This window comes from Lutra lutra, chromosome 2 (genome assembly GCF_902655055.1).
Source record: "Lutra lutra chromosome 2, mLutLut1.2, whole genome shotgun sequence".
NCBI lineage: Eukaryota > Metazoa > Chordata > Mammalia > Carnivora > Mustelidae > Lutra > Lutra lutra.
The window spans coordinates 173,407,660-173,432,134 of NC_062279.1; the positions used below are offsets into that span (position 1 = coordinate 173,407,660).

Genomic DNA, 24,475 nt, shown 5'->3' on the forward strand with positions numbered 1-24,475 from the left:
CAGTCACAACTCGAGTGTAATAACTTCCTGCACCACGAGCTACATGCATAATTCCAGAGGGTCTGTCATTGTCGCTGGTATTATCAAGACTATATCATGATAACGTATTTGTCATCTAAATGGCACAGTGATTGCTCTTTAATGTCAGAGTGACAGAACTGAGTGTGGGTATGTTGAAGTGGGGCGATCTCCTCTCCTCTCGTGGGGTCTGAGCTCTCCCTGAATGCTTCATGCCTGGCTGTGGCGTGCTGGCCAACAGCCAGCTCCCCACACCCCTCCGAAGTTGTCCTCAAGTAGAATTTGCCAGTCGTCCACAGTGTAATTGCTTCCACCTTGGCTAATTGTGAGCTACCAACCTGGGGTCACTGATTCTGGGGTTTAGCAGAGACGTGTCCGGACACAGGAGGAGCCGGTTCCAGGGCTCACCCAGCTCAGTCAAATGTTCTTAAAAATAATCTTGTAGAGAAGAACTCTCTCTCTGCCCCACCGTCGACTCCACCGCATCTCCCTCAGCGATCCCACAGATCCTTCCAGAGCACCTGTACATTGCCTGCCCTCTCAGAAACACGTGATAACCAGGTTATTTCATAAAAATTGTGAGGAGTTATACAAAGCCTATTATTTTCTCCAGTCCTTCTCACATTCTGCTCAGAGCTAAGTGCAGCAATTTAAGAACAACTTCGGCTCATAGGTCTCCTCAGGGAAGGAGACCTGGAGATGGTCGGGTTGTTAGGGTTCCTCTTCTGCCAATGCGGAAGCCGAGGGGCAGAGAGGCCCAGGGTCCCAGCAGAGGGCTGCTTTGCCCCCGCCCTCTGGGGATGCAGAAGTCTCCAGGCTCTTGGTAAAAGGGGCAAGAGAAAGGAACTTGTTTGCCAGCCGTGGGGCTGCTGCACACTGACCAGCTGTGCGGGTGGCCCGTGTGGCCTCCTGGAGCAGCTGCGGCCAAGTGAGCAAAACTTCGGGGTCCGGGGTCTCTGCCGAGAGGAAGTCAGGTGGGCCATGGAGACAGTAGGCTGGAATCATGTTTCTCCTGGGACCAGGCAGGGCTCACGTGCAGGAGCCCTTGAAGACCTGGTGAAAATCACATTCCTGAGGCCACCGTCCCTGCCGTGCCGCCGAAGGAGCACAGGTGGGGGCCAGGGTGTGCGCACCCCCAGGCACTCAGGTGATCCATGGATGTGATTCGTGTTTGGAAACTGCTAGAAGGAAAGGTTCATCCCCGAGAAGCATCCCTGTGAAGGGTGAACACTTACATTGTTGAACACTACGTGAAATCAAGTTGTGGGTTGTTTAGAAATACATCCGAATGTGGGTCTCCAGCACGTTGCTCCACGCAGACACATGAGACACAGAATCATCACAGGTCTTTTTAATACAAATCAGGAGTTCCTTCATGCCCACGTGTGACTGTGGCTACTTGGCTGTCTCCCCTGTGTGTGAGGGAGCCTCCACCCTGGAGAGAAGTCTGAGGGGCCTCATTTCTCTCCTCGGCTGCGAACCATCACATGGAGGCTAAAGAAGGCCCGTCCTGTTGCTTGCAGCGTCTGGTCTGGAGGAAGGGTTTCACGTTTCCTTCGAGGCTGGCTGGAGTGAGGGGCTTTTCCTCGGCTGCGGGGTCTCGGTGGCAGTACCAGATCCTGGATTGTGTGAACGCAGAGGCAGGCTGCCTGGGAACACGGTTCATCTGCCTGGTCCTTTTTCAGCTTGCGAGGCCCGCCTCCTCCCTTTACTGCGTGTGTACTCAGGAGCGTGGGTGAGCCGTGGTGGTATTTTAAAAGAACTATCATAAACACATACATAGGAACACGTCATTATGAACAACACATTTTCCAAAATAAAATTTAGTGAGAGGCATTGTTTTACATTTTAATGTCTGGGGTAATAGAATTAACCGGCTTCTCATTTTTGTTTCTGCATTCAATCTGTTGCATTTATGTTGTTGGAAATATATGAGGGAAAAGCTAAACTTGCATAGATAGATACACAGAGAGCGGAGGGGGCAGCTCACAGAGCCCGGAGAGACCAGCCGTACACTGAGAACCATGGGACTCGAAGAATGCAATGTAGGAGAAAAAGTGTCCTCCTCCCCCAAATAGAATCCAGTGTAATATTATGAAGTGTAATAATTGTAATAATTACGAAGGCAGACGGGCAGTCATTCTTCTCCTCCAGCCAGGACCTGGACGCTGGAGACTGATTATTCCCAGCCTGGGAGTGGGAGTAGGGGCCTGTCTTGCTGTGCCGAGTTCCAGATGCTGTGGAACCAGAGTTGCGTTGGGAATCTCCTGGAACACACGGGACCTTTGTTTCAGCTCGGTCAGGTTTGTGTGAACAGGGTGCTTGCATAAAGAAAGTCAGTGACAGCTTCTGACACTGCATCATGAGAGAGTGGACTGGTTTGCGTAGTAACTAAAGATCTGGAAGTTTGCCCTTCACAGGTGCTTCGGTAGAATCTAGCTGGTGATGACGTTCAGTAGTGTTACTATTTGGAATTCATATCCGCTTTCAGTTCCCCACGTGTATGAATTCCCAATTTCACAGAAATCAGTTGCTGGGCTCAACCTTTCCTTTGCCTTTGGAAGTCTGTTAGAACGTGAGACTCTCAGGCTTGGGAGGAATGTTGTGGTCAGTAGAGCGGTAGTGGTGCCTCGACCTTGAAGTAGAAACTGTTGTGCCCTTATGCTACAGAACTGTTGTACGTGTTCCTTTTGTTTTGTTTTTTTCTGTGTCTTGGTTGGGAGTTGGGCTTTTGTGTGTTTTCTGGGGCATATTGGCCCAGTGTTGCCCATGCTGGAACGCCATTAATTGCACCCACTTGTGCCGCCCTGCCACAAAGTATGTATTCTGCCCTCTGTCGAGAAGAGGAGACTGAGGTTCAGAGAGGCTGCGTGGGCCATGCTGAGCCACATACACATGCTACAGTTGGGATCGTGGGCCACTGCCCTGTGCTTGGTCACACTGCCTCGTGGACATGCCCACATAGGAAGAGGCTGTCCATTCAGCGGAGCTCATATGTGATGTTGTGTGGAATATGTCCGCTAAATCCTAAAAACACTGGGTTTTTCTCCACTATTCAAATCGGGAAGCTTAATAATGCCTCCTCCTCGGGGCTATGGGTCAAAAAAGAGAACTAACTGAGTTCCATCCCGGTCCGAGATATCCACCCCACACCCGTGGTCTCTTTCCTTTCCTTCCTATCAAGTGTCCGTGGCCTTCAAATAAAACCTGATTGTTCCTCACACATGCCCCCCGAGCTTCCTACTTACCACGGGAGTCTCTTCTGTGAGGTAATTAGCCCGGTTTTGCTTTCATAAAAGAGAGTCCTCCGGGAGCAAGGTTGAAGAGCTCTTGCTAACCTGATTCCAGCAATGCGTTCAGAAGCGGAAAAAGTACTTTCCCTTAAAAATATTCTGTGATTTTTCCTCTTACCTAATCTGTAAATTGTAATAGAAATTAACACAGGCCCATAACCCTGTGTCTGCAATTCCAGAACCGAAAAGATGAAAACCAGAAGTTTTCCTGTAACTCATTTTGGCAGAACGCAGTGAGTCTTGAACCCTTTGGAGGCAAAATTTGACTCGAACTTCCAGGGGGCCTTTAGCAGACTTGGCTCTTTTCCTCAGTGTGGCTTTTCCTGTGTCTTTGTGGATGCGTAAGTGTGTTTCACTCCGGACTGCTGTCCTCAGCCCTGCTAGGGGTTAGGTAATAACCAATGTGCTGTGTCATCTTTCTAAAATTCACAGATTTGGAATTGTGATACCCATTTCCTTCAAGGGCTTTGGTAGAGACATTTCGGAACTCTGCTGAATTGGTCAGTTATGAAATTCCCTAAGCTTTATAGGTCCAGATTCGGATTTTTTTTTTTTTTTAAGATTTTACTCATTTATTTGACAGAGACAGCAAGAGAGGGAACACAAGCAGGGGGAGTGGGAGAGGGAGAAGCAGGCTTCCCACTGAGCAGGGAGCCCCATGCGGGCCTCGATCCCAGGACCCTGGGATCATGACCTGAGCCAAAGGCAGACGCTTAATGATTGAGCCACCCGTGCACCCCAGGTCCAGATAGGGATTTGCTGGTGCTCTACCCTGTACCCCAGTCTGCCCTTCCTAAGCAGTTCATTTTGATGACTCGTCTGGTTTCCCATACTAGAAACTCCACCATCTGCACGCCCTTTTCTCAGTCTAAGGCTGCCCGGCAGAGTAAGTCCGCAGTCCAGCCCCATTCGCTGCCCCACCACCGCTCGCCAAGTTAAGGGCCTGTGACTGCTTCCTGGCTCCTGGCCCAGCTGACCTCCTCTGGTCTCTGCCCGCCCTGGGCTATCTTGGCAGGCCTGCTCTTCGAGTTTTCTTTAGCGAGGAAGCACACATCTCCGACCTCTCCGTGGCCTGTGCTGACTCCATGGCCTTCACGGGGCCCATAGGCTAAGCCTGGCATCTAAGCTGTTCTCTTACAGGCCCTGCTGTGAACTCTCCCGTCCTCTCCCCTGATAGCCAGCCCCAGAGCTTCTGGCTGTGCCCATTAGCAGTCTGGTGCCTGGCCTGTGGGGTTCCTGCTGCCTGTGTGCTCCTCTCCCCCGCTCTGTTCATGCCTCTTTCTCCTGCTTGGTTCTGCTGAAGAGACTTCCTCCAGGCAGCCTTCCTGGACTGCTGCCCTGTGTCTGGGCCAGGCTTCTCGGTTTTGGGACTCGTCTCCGTAAACTGCACTTCTGTACCTCTCTTCTCCATGCTTGTTACGGCCACCTGATGGAAGAGAGCCACTACAACCAATTCTCGTGAAGCCGCATGCAAGCAGGGCCACGTCCCTCTTGGGCCCAGCACCCTGTATAAGTCCTGCAGTCAGCAAATACTTGAATTTTCTGGATTTATCTGTTTTGTTCTACCAGACTGTGAGTTTCTTAAGGGCCAGGAAAGGGTTGGTCTTTCAGTTCCGTGGCACAGTTCCTGTCACACGGGGAGCTCTGAGTGCAGGGCGGGTATTTCTGTCACCAGGCTCACGTGAGTACTGTGAAAGCCCACATCTCGTCTGCACAGTCTTTGGGGCAGGGAGCAGGTGCGTTGCTGTGTGCTGCTGCTTGGGAAGAAGCTCTTTTACACGAATAGCCCTGTGTCTCAGAAAGCTGGCTTGGTGGTCATGTGGAGTGCACCGACCCCTCCTCCGGCCGTTAGGGCCAGCTGTGTGGCGTCACACCAGGCACGCACACCCGCCTGCATTTAACCCTCACGGGGGCCCCAGCAAGCGCAGGCAAAAAGCAGAGGTGCTGGGGAATTAGCCCAGTACCCGCGGTCCCATGGCCAGGACAAATACAGGAGGCAGTGCCCGGTCCCAGGGATCGTGTGGAAGCACGGAGTGAGGAGGAAAGCAGGAAACAAGCGCTAGAGGAGCCGGGGCTCCCCAGGGTGGGGGGCTTGGCTGAGCGTGTGGAGGACGGGAACTCACCGGGAGGAAAGGAATGCAAGACCCTGGCTCTCCCAACAGCTCATGCAGTGAGCTTGGGACACCGTGAGTGGTAGGAGCTGTGCTACCCCAGTTCTCATACTTTTCACTTCGACATCTGCAGGAGAACTCCGTGTCTGGAGCTCGCTCGGGACCAGCGTTCGGATCCCGGGTTTGCCCCTTCACAGCTGGGCGGCGTGACGTCAGGGCTGAGGTGCCCACCTGCCATGTTTTTCTCATGAATAAAACAAGGGTGATGTTCTTGTTTGTGCGGTGACCTGCCTAAAATGCTTCATGGGGTAGCACCAAGGCGATGGGTGGTGTTGTAGGATTAATCCTTTTCCCACCTAGTGTGCTCAGTTGGCATTTGGAAGGTCCCTAAGCCCACTGAGACCATGTCTCTGCGCTCCACGGAGTATTGTTGTGGGACAGTTGGTGGCCTGGCTGTGCTATCAGACTGCCATAGTACCGTCCTCCAGCTGAACCTTTCCCAAGAGGCACTTGCTTGGAGGCCCGAACAGAGCATGAGACGTTCTTGTACTGTTCTTTTTTCACATCAGCGTGCTAATAAAGATCATTTGTTTGGTGGAATTTGGCCTAAGGTTTGCTTTCTCATAACTGCTTGGTAGTAGAGCTGTGGGCGGCATGTCTATAGCCACCCCAGGAAACTACCCAGGGGGCTGCCCACCTCAGACAGGGTATAATCTGCGGGACCTGTTGCAAAATGAAAATGCAGAATCCCCTGTTCAAGAGTTATTAAGAATGTCGAGACTGTGACAGCAGAGCATTAGACCCAGCATGAAACCCTTGTAGGCACAGAGCCATTGATCACATAGGAAATGATTGCCCTGCCCCCAACCTGACAATTACTGAGCCATCTAAGTGACACCAGTTCCTCCCCAGCCTGCAGGCTCATCCTCCCAGGAGACTTGCAAAGATTAAATGAGGACTATCCCCCATCAACAGATAAATAGATAAACATGAGGTATATGTACAGTGGAATATTATTCGGCCATAAAATAAATAATGAAATCTTGCCATTTGCAACATGGATGGACTTAGAGGGTCTGATGCTTAAGGGAAGACAGAGAAAGACAAATACCACATGCTTTCGCTTACATATGGAATCTAAAAAACAAAAAGACTCATAGACATAGAGGAACTTGTGGTTGCTAGAGGAGAGGGGAGAGGAAGGAGGCGAATGGAACGAAGAGAAGGGTATAATGCCCAGTTCCAGCACGAGTCCGAGATAAAACGCGGAGCATAGGCAGTGTGGCGGACAGGATGGTAGTAAGGGCACGTGGCTACTGTCCTCATCGTGCTGAGTACTGAGTAACGTGAAGCATTGTCGCATCGGTGCGTTGTAGCCCTGAAACTAACGTAACATTGCATGTCAACCAGAATAATAACAGGCTCACTCCACCATCAGGGCCAGTGAGTGTCTGTTCTTGTTTCTGCAGGGGGCGGAATCTGACACCGGAGGGTACTGGGTAAGCAGGTGCTCACGGGGACCGATGGAAAGGGAACCAGATCCTTCCTGGCACTGCATGCCTCATGTGGCCTGTGTGTCTTCCACCCGGACCTGTTGGGAGACCCAGAGGCCTTCAGAGGGAAGGGTGTGGGCCGGGCTGGGGTGGGGCCATGGGCAAAATGTGCAGAGGTGGGCAGGGCGCCATCTGCTTGGCGGCAGGTTGGGGGTGATGGCGTGAAGAGCCCCCTGTATCCTCTTGCTCTCGTCCCTCGGAGAATCTGGGGAAAGAGCCACACCTGTGCGCTCAGTGTGGCAGTCATGGGTGCTTACGGAGCCCTGGAAATACGGTGGCTCCAAACTGAGACGCACCATCCGCGTGAGGAGGACCCTGGGTTTCAAAGGCCTAGCAAGAAAAAAGAATGCAGAATGTCCCAATGATTTGTGTACTGATTACGTGTTGAAATAACATTTGCATATGTTGGGTTAAACAAACGGTCATAGAATTAGTTTTACCTCTTGCTTTTGCCCGTGGCTGCTGGAGAATGTTTCATTACAGTTGAGTCGCACGTGCTGTTGTAAACTGGGAGGGTGCACGGGGGTAAGTACCCCCCCTCACACGCACACACAGGCACTGTCTGCTCTGCACGCACCCCCTGCCCACTCTGAGGCCAGCCCTGGAGTAGGGGATGAAGCTGGGGGAATGGCTGAGGAGATGCACAGAGCTCCCCGGCTAGGGGTATAGAATTTGTTCTTTGAGCGCTGGGGGGCTGCTGAGTGCTTTCTAGCAGTGCGGGTGACATGTTCAGGGTGTGTTTGGGGACAGTTCGTTGGGGGAAGAAGGTAGAGCAAGCAGAAAATGAATGCAGGACAGGAAATCAGGAGAGTAGTTAGATTCTTGGTGTCCCCTTGATTCAAAATCAAACAAGCTGATCTGGATTGATTAAATGCTTTCTCGTGAGGCTGAGGAAGAACCCACGAATGCATCGTGCTCCCTTTGCCAAGGCTGAATGATTAAGGTGAACAGTTGCCTTGTGGCAACTAGATGTACCTTCTGCCTTTGCTAATCCAGATGAGGCCCTAATTCTCCCCCTGGGTCCAAGCTTGGCCCTTGGCTTGGCTCTAGACGGTTGTCCTCTCAATCATGTACTTTTCTCCCTGGAAACACACTGCCCCATCAGGCACATTCCAGGAGGGGGGTGAGGTGGGATTTGACAGCAGCCCCAAAAGCCCCTGGACAAAAGAAGTCTTTAAACCTTATCTGAAATCAGCTTTTTGTGAAAATAATCAGGATGTTGAGGGTTTTTCTTTTTCTTTTTCTTTAATTACCTTTCTGGAAGGTTACTGTTTTGTGTAAAAAAAAAAAACCCCACCTGCTGTTTCTCAAGCCATTTCAAAGCACGCCTGTGGTTTAAAAGTACAGAAATCCGAGGGGGGTGTGAAGCATTTGCAGGCAGGCTGTGCACGGGCTGGGAAGAACTGGTCGGGCTGTGTCCGTAGCACTCTGGGGCCTTGGGCTGCCTGCAGGTGTTGGGGGACAGGGTGGCGGTGACGAGCCGCGGCCATCTGCTTCTCTGGAGGGTAGACGTGAGTTTACAGGATCAACCGTTTTCTTTCTGTTGAAGCTTGAAATCCAGATACCTGCAGGACCCAGGGTAGTCCTAGTGTCTTTCACCTTGAACCACCATTGAAAAAGCATCAATAATTGATTTCTAATTGCCCCCATTGTTCTGATAACAAGCGCCCACCCTCATGTCCAAAGCTGACTTAAGATCGAGCTCCCAGAGGTCTGTTCCTCCACCTGAAGCACATCAGAGTTCTGGTTCCATGGGCTTGCTTTCTTCAACTGCGTCTAACCCATGTTGTTTCTGCAGGGAGAACCTTCCCGACACATCCGTACTTCTCTGCCCAGCTCGGGGCGGGGCAGCTGTCTCTCTACAACATCCTGAAGGCCTACTCGCTTCTCGACCAGGAAGTAGGATACTGCCAAGGTCTCAGCTTTGTAGCAGGCATTTTGCTACTTCACATGGGTGAAGAAGAGGCATTTACCATGCTCAAGTTTCTGATGTTTGAAATGGGACTGCGGAAACAGTATCGGCCGGACATGATTATTTTACAGGTAGAAAGCGTTCCTTATGTATTTGCTAGAGACAAATGCCAGAAATGTTTCGGATCCCTTTCCAGGTCTCTCTAAGAAAATTTCCCCACTCTCCGTTAACATGGGAGTAGCTGTCTTTGCTGAGCAGTTAGCTCTGTGCTAGGCATGACGGCAAGCGTTTCATACTGCACTTACTGCCCCTGTAACCCTCAGGAAGACACTGTGAAGCAGCTCAATTTACAGATGGGAGGACTCACCTTAACTCAGTTTACCTGACTAGCAAGTGGCTGAGCTGGGGTTTCAGCCCAGGCCTGTCTGACTGCAGGACCCTCCCTTTACCCTTTGTCAAACCATCCTCAGGTGATCTAATTCGTAACCCACTGTATCTCTCACTTCCTTTGCCAGGCACCCCTCATTCCACCTTAGCCCTTGTCACCCAGGGTTCAGCTCAAATATCAAATCCTGGGAGAGGCTCTTTCTGACCATCCTGATGTTATACCCATCCCCCTCCCCACCACCTTCCGCCCAGGCACGCGTCTTATGTATCCTGTCTCGTTTCTTTTGGCGTAGAACACTAACTGTCTGAAATTACCTTGTTCCCTTATTCATTGACCTGATTGCTCTCTGACTTTCCTAAGCATATCTCTTAAGAAGGCAGGGATCTAACCTATTTTGGAGCCGCCTCCCTAGTTCCTAGAGCAGTGCCTGAGATGAAGGAGGCACCCAGTGCGTATCTGTTGAACGAACAGTGGTAGGTCAGAGCAAAGGAAATCCAAAGGGCAGTGTGTGCCTAACACTGTGACTGTCTCTGTCAGAGGTGGGAGCACTACGTACCCCGCTCTGGGAATATTTCTAAACGTGAGATCCCACGTATACACGTTCCTCTACCAGCAGGCTACTCTGATTTCAGAGCCTTAGTATTTCTTTTAAGAAAGGACTCATTAGATCCAAGGACTCTTTTTTTTTTTTTTTTAAGATTTTATTTATTTATTTGACAGACAGAGATCACAAGTAGGCAGAGAGGCAGGAAGGTAAGCAGGCTCCCTGCTGAGCAGAGAGCCTGATGTGGGGCTCAATCCCAGGACCCTGGGATCATGACCCAGGCCGAAGGCAGAGGCTTTAACCCACTGAGCCACCCAGGTGCCCCAGATCCAAGGACTCTTTGAGAGGACCAGACTGGGTGGTTAAAAATCCTTTTACCTCCACCTGTGAATATGAACCTCCCCATGAACACAAAACTCATCGAAGGAAGCCATTTCATTACCTAGAGGATGTGGAGCCCCTAACACTTCCCACAAACCCTGTCAGTTCTTTTGATGTTCTCCCCATTAGCTTTGATATAGATGCACCTGCCATAGGAGAGAGTGGAATTTTCAATTTAATTTAGTTCATTAACACACGACTCTACTGGTGCTTAAGGGCTATGTTGTCTGGGCCCCTGGAAATAGCTTTGTTTTGTTTTGTTTTGTTTTGTTTTGTTTTTGCCCATTTGCGTGGTATGTGTCCAACCTGTAGCATCTCAGTGGGGCTCGGACCCTCTCTAGGTGGTAGTACCTTGGGCTCAGGCCATCAGACTGCCGAGCCCCGGGCTGACTCTAGGAGCCCTGCGTGCTGTGGGACCCATCGTGGGCTTCCCTCTAGGACTGTAACACAATCTAGAGAGGGGACCCTTTAAAAGTTATTTTCTCCATCTTGAGATAAACGGTTGTCGTCTTCTTTTAAATTGCCCAGGATCTGTAAATTCCATATGTTACAAACCTAAGGAAGTCACACCTGTCCTGCCTGTTGAGTAATTTCGAGGGAGTCTAGAATGAATTTACTAAGTGAATGGGTCTAATGGGGTCCTTCCACAGAATCATCCTACGCCCCCACTTCTCTTTCACATTTTGAATTCCCCCGGGTGTGAGTTTTGCTAGGAGTGTGTATTTTATAAGAGAATATGTGAAGTGTTCCCACAAGACAGGTCTTTAGATTCTAGTAGCCAAGGAACACAGGGGGCAATAGAAGGAAAGGAAGCGGTAGGAGAAGACTGGGCGTGCATGTTCTGGGCTTCTCCTGGCTGGGGCCTCCTGTGCACAAGGCCTCTGGCAGGTGCTCCTTGGGTAAGTGAGTGGTCGACAGTGGTTATCACAGTCCAAGCAGAGTATCTCTCAGTGTAAGAATTCTCCACGGCCTGTGAGTGGGACACGTAACTAAGCCTAGCAGCAGGTACCCGGTTCTGAGCCCCTCGTGTGCGTGTGTCCCTGCAGATCCAGATGTACCAGCTCTCGAGGCTTCTTCACGATTACCACAGAGACCTCTACAACCACCTTGAGGAGCACGAGATTGGGCCCAGCCTCTACGCCGCCCCCTGGTTTCTCACCGTGTTTGCCTCCCAGTTCCCACTGGGATTTGTAGCCAGAGTCTTTGGTAAGTGTGTGTGTGTCCGTTTGCCCGAACCAGCTTTCTCCTGGCAGGTGGGAAACACGTATTCTGGTTCCCTGCCAAGCCTCCGCGCTTCGAGAGCTGTGTGCTCGGCAAGAACAGGGTGGCGGTCGACACTCAGAGTCTAGTCGGCACTGGGTTTGTGAACTTCACGACCTGCCTCACCTCTCATGCTCGCCGGGCTTGTCTGGGTGCCATAGTCTGGTGGAGTTCAGCCCCGATCCCTCACCACCAGGTTCTCCCCAGACCACACATCTTTAAAGATGTGGCCAGGGGACCCCGTGCATGTCTTCCAGGCACGTGCCTCTTGTGACTCGTCTTCCTCCACCTCTCTGACCCGAGACACTGCACTGATGGCTCCTTCAGACTTTGCAACAGGGGACTTCTGGGCTCCTGTTCTTTCTCGATTCCCTTCGCATCTTCCCCTGTTTCTCTTCTTCCTGCCCTTGGCTCTTCATTTCCTCCGCCAGGTCACTCTGCAAGGACCCCCCTCCCCCATGCTGATGACTCACGGGTCCACCCTCACAGGCCCCCCCCATCTTCCCAGACGCCTCAGCCCCTTCCACTTGGGGGCCCCACTGCAACCATAGGCAGCTCACATTTCACACCATCTCCTACTTTCTTGATTTACTTTTGGAGAAGATTGTCTCCATCAGAGTTAAGCATGTGTTCACGGGCAGAGTCTCAGGGGCCTTGAGATGGCGGGGGAAGCACGTGCACTTGTGCGCTGAGAGCCGAGCGACGCTGGGAGCACGGGCAGTCCTTGCACTGTGGCTTTTCCCTGCTTCAGAGTGAAAGAATCATTTTGACAATTCGGGGTTTTTTTTTTTTCACTTTTTTTTTTTTTACTTTGGAGGTTATTAGAGAATTAATAATCATCACCCATCAAGTGTTTTAAGGTGTCATTAATGTTCATTTACCTGATAACTTAAAAATCTGTAATCTTCTCATCCTTTTTTAGATTTGCTTCTGGAATTAGAGAACATCTCAAGGGGGAGGGTGTGCCAAGCACTATTGGGAGAGCCCTCCTTTGGCATGCTTGGGAAAGACAGCTTTGTAGATCCAAATTCTAGAAATCCTGAAATTTGCTTTTTTTTTTTTTTTTAAGATTTTATTTATTTATTTGAGAGAGAGACAGTGAGAGAGAGCATGAGCGAGGAGAAGGTCAGAGGGAGAAGCAGACTCCCCATGGAGCTGGGAGCCCGATGCGGGACTTGATCCCAGGACTCCGGGATCATGACCTGAGCCGAAGGCAGTCGTCCAACCAACTGAGCCACCCAGGCGTCCCCTGAAATTTGCTTTTTAACAAAGGTGGGCACTGAGTTGATCTTTGCATCTCTTTCCCCCAGAGTATGAGATTTTTATTCTTATTCTTATCCACGAGAACTTCAAAAGAATGTCCCATTGAGCTTTACTAGAAGAATCCATGTTCTTAAAATATTCACAGCCCCCACCCCCTTTTGCATAACTCGCTCCCCAAACTGATTCTTACTTTCTGTCACTAGATCTCTTCTGGTTTAATAAATCATTAGATTTCATGAAGGGTTTATACCAGGGTTTAAAAAGAAGATAATGGTGCCTGGGTGGCCTTTTCGGTTAAGCATCTGCCTTCAGCTCAGGTCCTAATCCCAGCCCCCTGGGATGGAGCCCTGTGCTCGGCTCCCTGTTCAGTTGGGAGTCTACTTACCCACTCCCTCTGCCCCTCCCCCTGCTTGTGTGTGCTCTCACACGCGTGTGCACGTGTGCTCTCTCTCTCTCTCAAATAAGTAAATAAAATCTTAAAATTATAAATAAAAAGATAATTAAAAACAACAACAAAAAAAGCCTGAAAATTGTCTGCTTAGTTTACTAACAGAAGAGTCACCAAAATGATAAGATCTCTAGCTGTAGGCTGAAGCCTTTCTTACCAAAAATGTCTGTGGTTTTTGTTTTTGTTTTTTACTTTTCTTACTCTAGAAATTAAAAAGAAATTCATTAGTCCAGTTTTTCTCCTCATTTTTTACTGTATTTTTCAAAACCTGGGTAACAGGAGTGAAGACTGAAAGAGGTAGGAGGGAAGAAGTTGGTGTTCATGGTTTGAAAATAGCTCAAGCATCGAATTACAGCATTTGTGAGAAAAAATTCTGCAAAGATTCCGATGGGAGGGCAAGTACTGAGGGCTCACCGCCTGGGCCCTCAGCTGCTGCCTTGCAGGGAGCTCTGGGGACCCCTGGGGACCCCAGGGCCACAGAACTCTGGGAGAGAGCCTGTCCTTGCCTAAGTCAGATAAGTCAGAGGCATAAACTCTGCTTTGGAGTCAACAGGCCTCCTGTTAGAGAATATGTGCTGCTCTAAAGTACATTCTGACGACTTCATAAATTAAAAGCTAAAGCCGGCAAGAGCAGGATATTTATATTACGTAATCGGTGGTGAGTCTTGGAGGCACTCCTACGTTACGCATAAAGACGCCAGTGTGTGGAAGCTCTGGGGTCCCACAGACCCCTGCTGTGCTCAGCGGGGGGGGGGGGGGTCTGTGTCCAGCTGGCTGAGGCTCCTCAGATGGTAGGCAGGAAGTGGCAGCTCAGCGCAGCACTGTGTGTGATGTCATTTTGCAAAAACTGTTGGTTTTTGTTTTGGTTTTTTGATTTGGGTTTTTTCATTTTTTGTTTTTGTTTTGTTTTGTTTTTCTTTTTGCACATCTGTTCCATCTACCAGTATGTAAAACCAAACCATCATATTAGCAGGTTCCACGGGAAGGTTTTCTAAAAACCACGTCTGCATTTAGCAGTGGTGACTTGAACCTTGTTTGTTTAGCTTCATGATGGTGGATAGCTTAGTTTTAAATCCCTAAACCTGCCATTCGTACACTGTAGTCTATTTTGGCCTGAAGCCCATTTCATTGTAAGCCTTTTGGCCTGAATAAACCGTAAAAACAAACGGACCTTTGTCAGCTGTTGACATTTCATATGGACGTGCCAGATTCTGAGCTTGCAGACAGCACAGCTCCTATATTACTGAACAGGTTAGTTGGCATGAAGTATGTTCTCCTTGGAGGACACCAGCTCGCGATGGGGCACACCTATCCTAACCTTCCCGTGGTGATCACTGTCAGCCCTCCCGAGCGGGTGTCCCAGAATGTACAATAGCCTCCTCCTGTGTGTTTCTAGTTTGGGTAGAGAGGGGTCCTGGGAAAGATGCTTGCTCTGTTCACCTTCACATCACACCTACCTTTGGGGGAAGACATCATCTGAAAAATAGGACCTGGTTTGCTCCTGCCAGAGGCGGCGGCTGTGGTCTGAGGTTCCTGGTGTTAGAGGGTGTGCTGCTGAGCAGCTGAGGGAGGAGGCGGAGGGCAGAAAGGAAGGGTTTGGCGGAAAACACAGAAGCCACCTGTAATACAGGGAAGGATTCAGAGAGGCTTTAGGACTAAAATAGACTTAGCAAAACAAGATGGTTTAAAGGGCCAGGAAAAAAGGCTCCCCCGGGGAACGTGCTCCGATGGCCGGGAAGTGAGATTGTGCACGATCTGTTTGTGCTGCAGGCCTGCTGCAGATCGGCCGTCATCCTTCATGTCCCTCCCACCTGGTCCTGGGGGGAAGTGGGTGCTCTCACATCCAGAGCAGCCCAGCCTCCCAGGAGAGAGTTAGGAGAGCGCTTGCCCTTGACAGCAGCAAAGGTGCCTGGAAAAGAGGATGCAGGATAAGTTTGCTTTACTGCCCACCTTCCCCCCCAGGAATACAGCACCTTTAGGTCATGGGCACCTTTAGGTCATGGGCGTTTCCAACAGAGTTCTGATAGGTTAACACAATAACAGAACAATAGGGCTGCTGAAGCATCTTCAAAGGAAAGTGGTTATTTGCATTGTTCTCAGCAAATAATTTGCAAAAGTGGCTGAGTCAGCTGAATTTCAGGTTCCCTTTACTTCCTGCCTGATAAAACCCTTGGCCTGTTTCTGGGTGGCTTGCAGTAGGAGGGAAGGGAAGTTGGCTGCAGTGCGGGGGGCACGGCCTCGGGGCGCCGCGGGGGCAGCTCCGGCAGTCCGCTGTCTCATGCAGTGATCTTCAGGGGCAGGCAATGAACTCACTTTTCCACAGAGGCTCTTTTGTTTAATTTCCAGAACATAAAGGTACAAGGATTAGAAGATGGACAAAAATGAAAATAATTGAGTTGGAGCAGTGAGTTTATAGGTAGCATTTTTCTCTACAATTCTTTAAAAGTTATTTAAGTTTTTAAATTTCCAGAGGGAGAAAAAGGTATCCATTGTTTAAGGGTTACAGATATTGCCCCCAAGGCTAGTCAGATCAGTTGAGTAGTCCCAGCCTCCAAGCAAAACTTTGACAGGCAGGAGGGTGGGGGGTGGGGGGGTCCTTCCTTTAACCCTTCTGGCACGGTTCATTATCGAGCACCCAAATGAAGTCCTTATTTGAGGCCTTCCCAGGCTGACAAGCTTCTGGGGCCGGGCTCCCTCAGCAGGGCTCCTGTCGGCCGGCCTGCCCTCAGGAGGGTGGGCATCTGGAGTGGGCCTCCAGGAGCACTGGGCGAGCATCTCAGGCTGGCAGCAGGCCCCCGGGAGTCTGCGGGTGGGAATCAGGGTCCTCTCACCTGCGATGGCTCTTCTCTGTCTAAAGCTAAGTAGCCTTGGCAAGCTCAGACTCACGGGTCTCATTAACATCATCCCTTTACCTGGGCACTGACCTACTCGGATCAAAGGGAACAGAAAGCCTTGGGTGACCCCTGTTGTGCTCTGGGTAAATCAGGATGCTGATGTCTGGACGGAGGAGAGCCCTTGGTGACCCGGTGCCGCACAGAGCCCGAGCTCTTGCCTTCTCCTGCTCTTCAGGCTCCTGGACATGGTGTGCGGCTTCCACACCCCTGGGCATTCACACCTTCTTTTCCTCTTCCTTCATGGTTCCTGACCTCACAAGCTTCTGTGGGTTCTTCAAGATTGGGTTTGGCAGCCACCTTTCCTTAGAATGTTTTCATCCCTCTTGCTCTCCTGACACCAGGGCCTAACTCTCCCAAACCAACAGATTTTGGTGTCTCTGCAGTTTTCCCTTTGAGCTTTTTGTTCATGGCTCGATCTCTGGTGCCCAGTAGAAAGCCTGGCATGTAGTAGATGCTCAATGAATGCCTGCTGACTTAAATGTGAGGAACTTCTCAGCAGATAGAAGAGCGCTCTTAAGGCCCTGGGAATAGCATCAGGAAAGAGCATTTGTATTGTTAAATGCAGACACACCCAATGAGACAAATACATCCAGGGCTATATTTTCAAAGAGTGGTTAAAAAACAACAACAACAAAACACCTCTCTCAGCTTTTTTCTGTTTTCTTCATACAGCCCAGAAAAGTCAGAGTTTAGAATGCTGGGAAGCACTCCGCTAAGCAGATTTGTTCTAAAAATCAAGACCCTGGGGCGCCTGGGTGGCTCAGTTGGGTAAGCGACTGCCTTCGGCTCAGGTCATGATCCCAGAGTCCTAGGATCGAGTCCTGCATCGGGCTCCCAGCTCCATGGGGACTCTGCTTCTCCCGCTGACCTCCCCTGTCATGCTCTCTCAGTCTGTCTCTCTCTCAAATAAATAAAATCTTTTAAAAAAAATAAAAATATAAAATAAAAAGCAAGATCCTGGGATGCCTGGGTGGCTCAGTCAGTGAAGCGTTCAACTCTTGATTTCAACTCAGGTCATGATCTCACGGTCGTGAGATCGAACCCAGGTTTGGCTCCATGCTGGGCGTGGAGCCTGCTTGAGTAAGATTCTCTCTCCCTCTGATCCCCCTACCCCCCTCTCTAAAACAACAACAAAACCATGAGTAAAATTTGGAGGTCCCAGTTGTCTGTCTAAAGAGACTGTGGCTATGGGTTGCATGTTTGTGCTCATAAAACTTCCCCGATAATTACTTCTCTTACTTGGCTTAGACGAGGCGCTATCTGGTTACTAGTTACATGTCTCTCAGAGACTAAGGTCCCTGAGCCATGACAGTTAGCCTGTCGCACAGCCCTGTCCCAGGACCCTTGCTCAAAAGACTTGCTATTTCTTCCAATAGATGCCGTCATATTTGTTCAGCTCTAAAAGCGGATCTATTGAAAGGAAGCCTTGCTGTCTAAACCACAGAAGCTTCAAGTTTGTTTTATTTGGGGAAATATTTCTTTTTAAAAACACATCTCAGGTATGGTGCTGTCTGAGACCTTCTGTATTTTCTGTAGTGGTGACTTACATGGTTAAACTGGTGTATTTCATGAAGCAGACGTTTCACAAAAATATTCTTACAGTGGGCTGTCTGATACCTATAGTACTTCCCCCCGAGGGCTCAGATTTCAAAGATACGACCAGTTCTCTAATTTATCTTTCCAGCCTCTGCAGCCACACCTAAGGAGGAGGCCGCTCTCCTCCTTCTCGCTTCGTGGGGCCGTCCGCACTGTGAGCACTTGTGATGTTTATGGAAACAGTGTGGCCCTGAGCTCTGTGAGAGAGACCGGTGACACGCACCTTGACACGGGGTCTGCTGGTGTGGCCGAGGCCTTGGGGAAGGTCACAGGGCATCCCAGGGCTGACCTGGCCGGCCGGGGGTGCCCAGGGCCTGCCCTGTGCGCGCTCGCACAAATCACTCCGATGCGGACACCTTCCCCTTCCCTGTGGGCAGCAGCTTCCAGCCTTTCCTGTTTCTTCGTGGTCTTTCTACCTTGTCATGCTAAACCACCTAGAGAAGCCCACTGCTGGGGGTTCTTCCTCTCACCTGCTTTTGTTTTCCAGGACCTGATGACCCGGAGGACCACTTCTCTGTCTCTCACCTTACCCTGCAGCCCCTCCCCCCCATATTGACAGTTGCCTCTAGTTAGATCCATGCCCTCACTTTTAAAAGTGTGTTTTCCTCTTGTATTTTTAATTCCAGTTGTTAGGTTACTTGCCCGAATATAGTCATCAAACAATTAGTTGCTAGGGCTGTGCTCTGGCCCCGGGACGATCTCTTCCTCAAGTGGCTTCAGCTCTGTGAGGAAGGGGGTGCTGGGGCGAGGCCGGCTGCTCACCCCATGGCCTGGGCCGCTGGCCCTCCCTCTTACCACGTCACAGTCCAAACTATGGCAAGAACTAGAAAATAACTGACAGGGTTCTTTGAATTTTTCTGAAGGAAGATGGTTTTCACTTCATTGTTATGCTAAAACCCAGCATACGGGCAAGTATAATAATGTACTTTTGCAACTCTGCAGACAGTTTATGAATTTTAGCAGTCTTTTAATTCAATTCCTTATTTCAAAAAGAGATGCTTTTTTTTTTTTTTACTTAATTTCTGATGCTGTGTATCTAAACATCTTTCAGTTTTACTCACAAAAATGTGTTTTGTAACTCCTTTAAAACCCTGGAGCATCTCTAGGAAAACAGTATAATAAAAAGTTTTCTCCTAACTTTTGAAGCTTTTTTGAATTTAACATATTTTAGAACAATAACCAGAAAGATTTATCTGAACCTGTGACAAAAATCTTAGCAGTATATTATCCGTATTTCTTTTATTATTTGCAATATTATCTTGACAACCTTATCTGAAATATCAGGCACTTAAAAAGGAAATAAAGTCCACAATTTGGGTTCACGTTTCCCACCATCCTGCTCTGATGTGTGAACAAGAAAACGCAATGTTACTTCATCAGAAACTAGTCTGGTTTAACTTTTCTGCATTTCTGTGTTTTCCCAGATATGATCTTTCTTCAGGGATCAGAGGTCATATTTAAAGTGGCTTTAAGTCTGTTGGGAAGCCATAAGCCCTTGATTCTGCAACATGAAAACCTAGAAACCATAGTTGACTTTATAAAAAACACCCTTCCCAACCTGGGCTTGGTGCAAATGGAAAAGACCATCAGTCAGGTACGCTTCAGTCCGGCCTTCCAAAGGCGTATGCCGTCCTGGATTTGGAGAGCTTAACTTTCTTTCTCTCGGGACCTGTCTCCTACCACTTGGTCCTGTGGGCACCAGGCTGTGTGTTGCCGGGCAGGTAGGAAGCACATGGCCAAGTACTCGGTCAGTGACTGAGCACGTGTCCGAGTGCGCGTGCGTTGGGAATGTGATGGGGCTGTGCCACGTGTAAACAAGGGGGCAGCGGTCAGGGCGGAGAACCGGCCCAGGCTATCGGTAACTGCTTCTAGTCAAGGGGCTTCACTCCTGGTTGTTCTTCTGAAACACGTGCACAATCAGGCTGGCCCTACAGTGGGAGAGCTTTGATTTCTTTTCAGCTGTGTGGGAGTATTTGGAATTTTCTAAAAATAACCCTTTGATAACAAAATCATGATAGTATATATTCTAGGAATTTGTTCCATGATGTGTGTGTGTGTGTGTGTGTGTGTATTTTAGAATTCAGTTTCACATCTGTGGCTTGAGCACCTCTGGTTTCTGTAGCCAGTAGACCATTCCTCTCAAACGTTAGGGGCGAGGGTGGGTTAAGCCAGAATTACAACTAGATCAGTTGTTCCGTGGTCTGGTTTAGGGGTGATTTTTGACTCTGTATAAAGAAGAACCTTCTAGTAACGTTTGCTGGCTCCGAAGGGCTGGGTTGTTTAGCAGGGGGTGGGTCACCGCTGCAAGCATCCAGGGGCTGGCTGGCTCACGATGCTCTGGCAGGGATTTCTGCATCGCGGCCAGCGCTCAGGCCTCACCTGCTCCCAATGCGACGAAAACATAGAGCATAGAGCAGTCAGATAAAAACAAGTCGTGGAACAAAGCTGTTTTTTAAGCACGTTCTTACTCGGAGGACTTCTCATGGTCCAAGAGGAATCCGGCGACTCCTGTGGACTGCACCCAGACTCGGTGTTTCCAGTTTTATTTGCAGCCCCTCCTGTGGTGTGGCGCACAGAGAAAAAAGCAGGTGTGGCCTGGGGAGGGGAGCCGCTGTGAGCCCCGGGGCAGTCTGGATCTTGCTGCCAAAGGGCACTGCCTTCCCACTCTGCGCTTTGGTTCTTCGGGAATCGATGCGTCTCTTCGTATTTTGCTTCCCTGGCACGTTTCTCTCAATGTGAATAGCTTTGGCTTATTCAGGCCCTACTTCCTGCCAGGTTCTGTGTGAATCTACATATGCACACGATCTCATTTCGTCATGACCGCGGTCCTGACAGGATAGATGGTTTTAACCCGTGAGGCCCGTAGGGCACAAAGAGGCAGGCTCACTGGCCCTTGGTCGCCCTGCTGTTGAGGGCGTGGTGACCTCGCAGCTTTGCGGTGCGCCCCGGTATCATTTAATTACAGAGGCTTTTCTGTATTTTACCTGTATGTTAACACTGAATTCTCTGTCCTTTTGATTCTTAAATGTTTGGCATTTATGTGCACTGATTGCCTTTATAGCTCTCACGGCATAAACCTACGTGCTCTGGCCGCCGGGGTAGACAGAGCACCGTGGTTACCTCAAGTCCCTGCCCAGGGAGGGCCTCCCCTGGCTCTCAGGCAGGCAGGCAGGCTCAGCGAACATTCAGTTTACCTCCTAGATACTGAGCCCCAGAAAAGAATCCTGTTTTCTCCTCCCTTTTCTGTAAAGAATACTTATTCAGTGTCAGGGTCTATTTAATTGTTGGAGGACTGGAAATGGACATGACATGGAGAGAGTAGAATTTTGTGTGTGTGCACCTGATTTGTTTCAGGCAGCCGTCTTGAACCTGGGGTCCTTTTTTCCATGGACCCCTTAATAGACCTGGGATGTGTGTTATAATCCCCATTTTTATAGGCAGGGAAGCTGGGCATGGAGAGGGTAACATGCCCAACACTCTGTTTGTAGTGGCAGAGCCAAGAATGGGATGGGTCTCTGACAGCAGAGCCCATCTTGTGCAGAAGACGAGCATGGAACCCAGTAATTCCAAGTGTGGTAAGAGCCACAGTGGTGCTCGTGCAAGGGCGTGTGGGAGCCAGGCTGGTGGGGTGAGCGCTGCTGACTGGGAGTTGGGAGAGATGAGTTCAAGTAGGCCCAAGGAGTGAGCTAAGAGCAGGGGTCAGCATCCATTTTCTGCAGTGGGCCAGATAGTAAGTCGTTCAGGCTTTGGGGGCCAGAAGGTCTCTTGTAGTCACTCCACTCTGTCTTTGCAGCACAAAGATAATATGCACATGAATGGAGTGACTGTTGTTTCAATAAAACTTTATTTGTAATAACATGCAGTGGGACAGATTCAGTCCATAGGTGGTGCTTTGCTGATTCCTGATCACAGGCATGGGAGTGAGAATTGAGGGAAATCCAAGATGCCTCTGCATTGAACTTGGAAGGGAAGGGTGGTTGTGGATTGGGAGCAGCAGTGTGGGGAATGCAGAATCTACATTTCGGGGCCCAGGTTTACATCCTGCCAAGAGTCTTGATGGGAAGCCCAGCTCTCTGACCTCTTGCCCTCCCATGCATTCCATGCTCACTGCCCCCTCCCCACCTAGAGGGTGCCCTAGTTTAAGTCCCACTCGGAGATGAGGCCTGAGGTACAGTGCGACCCCTTGGCAGCCTGAGAGGGCCTCCAGGCTCAGCTCTTGGAGGTCCACAGGGTGCAAGTGACAGACGCATTCATTGCACCCGTCAGAGCAGCTGTCGTGTATGTGAGTGGGTGTCGTCATGATGGTCCTCTGGGGTAGCTCTGGCTCATTTCGTTCGATGCTCTTTCTGTAGATAGCCTCAGCTCCAGCAGCAGGACACAGTGTGCAGCTGGGATGGGAGGGAGGGAGTGAAGGACAGGGCTCTGAGGCTTTGGCTCGGGATGGGCAGGCGGGGAGCAGCCACAGCAGAGCAGGTCCAGAGTTGACGGAGCCCAGGGCAGAGGGAGAAGGGTCCTGAAGTCTGTGGCAGGTCCTCCGTTTAACTGTCAGTTGAATATGAGCCATAAAAATCCTCTGACCCAACAAGAGCGAAACCTTGGGAAGACACAGAAACCGAGAAGGAGGTCAGGTTGTCTGTCTGCCTCAGGGAGTGCTGTCTGCCTCTGCCAGTTCATTTCAGTGTTAAGGAAAAAAATCCAAGTTGAAGGGGGACTTTGGGAGACAGAGCAAAGAGTTCTTGGGGCTGTGTTCACAGCATGGCCCCAGGCCTGCACCTGTCATTGTACTCTGTAGGAACTTGCCAGAAATGCAGAATCTGGGGCCTCGCCCCAGACCTGCTGAGTCAGAATCTGCATTTTAACAAGATCCCCAGGGGATTCACACACACTGGAACATTTGAAAAGCTCTGCTGTGGGCAGCTTCACTGAACACACTAGACAATTCCTGTTCTAGTTGAGCTTGTAGAATAGAAACTAGAATCTTAACAAGGTTCCTTTGTTCCGGAGCCGCTCCTCAGAATCACAGCGTTGAGATGGCCTCGTCTGCGCCGGGAGGAGCCCTCACAGCTTGGGCAGTTTGCACGGCTGACAACGAGGACTTTCTTCAAAGGCTAGTCAGTGCCATACCAAAAGGGTGGGTACAGTGAGGAGGAATATTTTACCACTGATATTGTTTAGAATTGCTTGCATGTGGTGATAATAAAAAACAGACCAGTTTTTAGTTGGGTTTCTTATTTTTAAATTCACTACAGGCACTGTAGCCCCTCCTGGCTGATCTCTGGGCCCCTGCTCCTCTTTCCAGTCCTGGTGATGACCTGAGGGCAGGGCCTGGAGGCTTGGAAGGTGGAAAGTTTGTGGCCAGTTCTGCAGGCGTCAGGGTTAACGGCTTCATTATACAGAGTGTGCACAGACTGCAAAGAGGAACCCACTGTGTCTCCAGGAGCAAACGAGCCAAGAACATAAACAGACAATTCACTAAAGAGGAGATCCATCTAGTAAACAAATATCTGGGAAAATATTTACCTTCATGCATAATTTAAATAACATACAGTGCTCTACCTGCTAGATTAACAAAATGAAACATATTAAGGTCGGTACCAGGCGCCAGGGGTAGACTGTGTCTGGCACATTGGTGTGTTGTTGTCGATGGCATTGTACATTGATTATTCCCATTTGGGAGGCCACTTGGCGATGTGTATCACAAGCCAGTAAAATATTCATGGCCCTTGACTCAGTAATCCCATTTCTTGGAATGTATCCTTAGGAAATAATCCAAAATATGGGAAAAGCCATATGTGCAAGGATGTTTAGAGTTGTCATTTATAACTACAGAAACTTTATAAGTAACTAGATACCCAGCACTGGACGAATGGATTAACGGGGTTATGACACCTCGAGTAGGTAGAACAATGAAGCCACTTGTAATTACGGTCATGAAGAATATAGAGCAACTCGAAAAAGCCTCATTTGAGGACCTAGGCTCTGCCTTCCCAACCAGCCGCAGAGTGCCACGCTTTGGGATCAATTCTAGAGCATAGCTGCAAAACGCAGGGCTCGAAGGATTTTAGCCGCCAGGAGATAATGATGCAATTAAGCAGGGTGACCCAGGGTGGTTCCTGGGAATTAATGGGTCCCTGAAAGAGTATACAGCTTTGGGCACAGCTGAGAGCCATTAACCTTAGCATGGCATCAATCTGTATGAGAGGGCCATAGGTTTTGTTCACAGGTTTTCCACATTAGTAGCTCTTTTAAAACTAAATCTCAGTAGAAAGAGAGAAGGAACTGTACATTTATTCTGCACCCTAATTATACGCCAGTGCCACGGCAGTCTCGATTTTAATGTTTGCGGTTTTTGCCCCGTTTGAGCTGTTCAGAGGTTCCGTGATGTGGCATCCTTTGTAATTTTGCTGAAGCGCAAGGTTGAATGTGAGGGTTTCATAACAGGCGCGTGGAAGCAGCTTCCTTAGCTAAATGAGCACCTGCTCCCCCCTGCCAGGCATGTGCTGGGAACTCCCACGAGTTGCCTCACGGAATTCCCACAGTGATGCTGGAGGTGGGTGCTCTCATGGCCGAGGCCGGGAGAAGTCACGTAACTTGCTCAAGGTCATTCAGGGCATCACCAGGGGAGCCCTGATTTGAGGGCTGAGTCCGTGTTCTTGGCTGAACTGCAGCGAGAGTAAGCCCTGCTGACCGCGCGGTCACTCGGAGGGACAACAGAGGATTGCCTATCAACACGGCAAGCTTGCACACACACCCACACCGCAAATACAATACACAGTAGTTTGGGGCATAGAATGACTTTTGTGCCTAATTGGTC

The 24,475-nt window shown here is 49.8% G+C and overlaps 1 protein-coding gene across 5 annotated transcripts in view; it reads left to right on the plus strand.

Annotated features, from left to right (window-relative positions):
* TBC1D1 (TBC1 domain family member 1) overlaps positions 1-24,475 on the plus strand; it is a 233,787-nt gene that overhangs the window by 203,817 nt on the left and 5,495 nt on the right. For 4 of the 5 annotated variants that reach the window (XM_047719092.1, XM_047719091.1, XM_047719093.1 and 1 more), the window contains 3 exons: positions 8,774-9,018; positions 11,247-11,406; positions 19,086-19,255. In XM_047719092.1, the coding sequence (XP_047575048.1) occupies positions 8,774-9,018; positions 11,247-11,406; positions 19,086-19,255 (575 nt within the window). The remainder of the gene's footprint in view (positions 1-8,773; positions 9,019-11,246; positions 11,407-19,085; positions 19,256-24,475) is intronic. The other variant, XM_047719095.1, reaches the window with a different exon arrangement.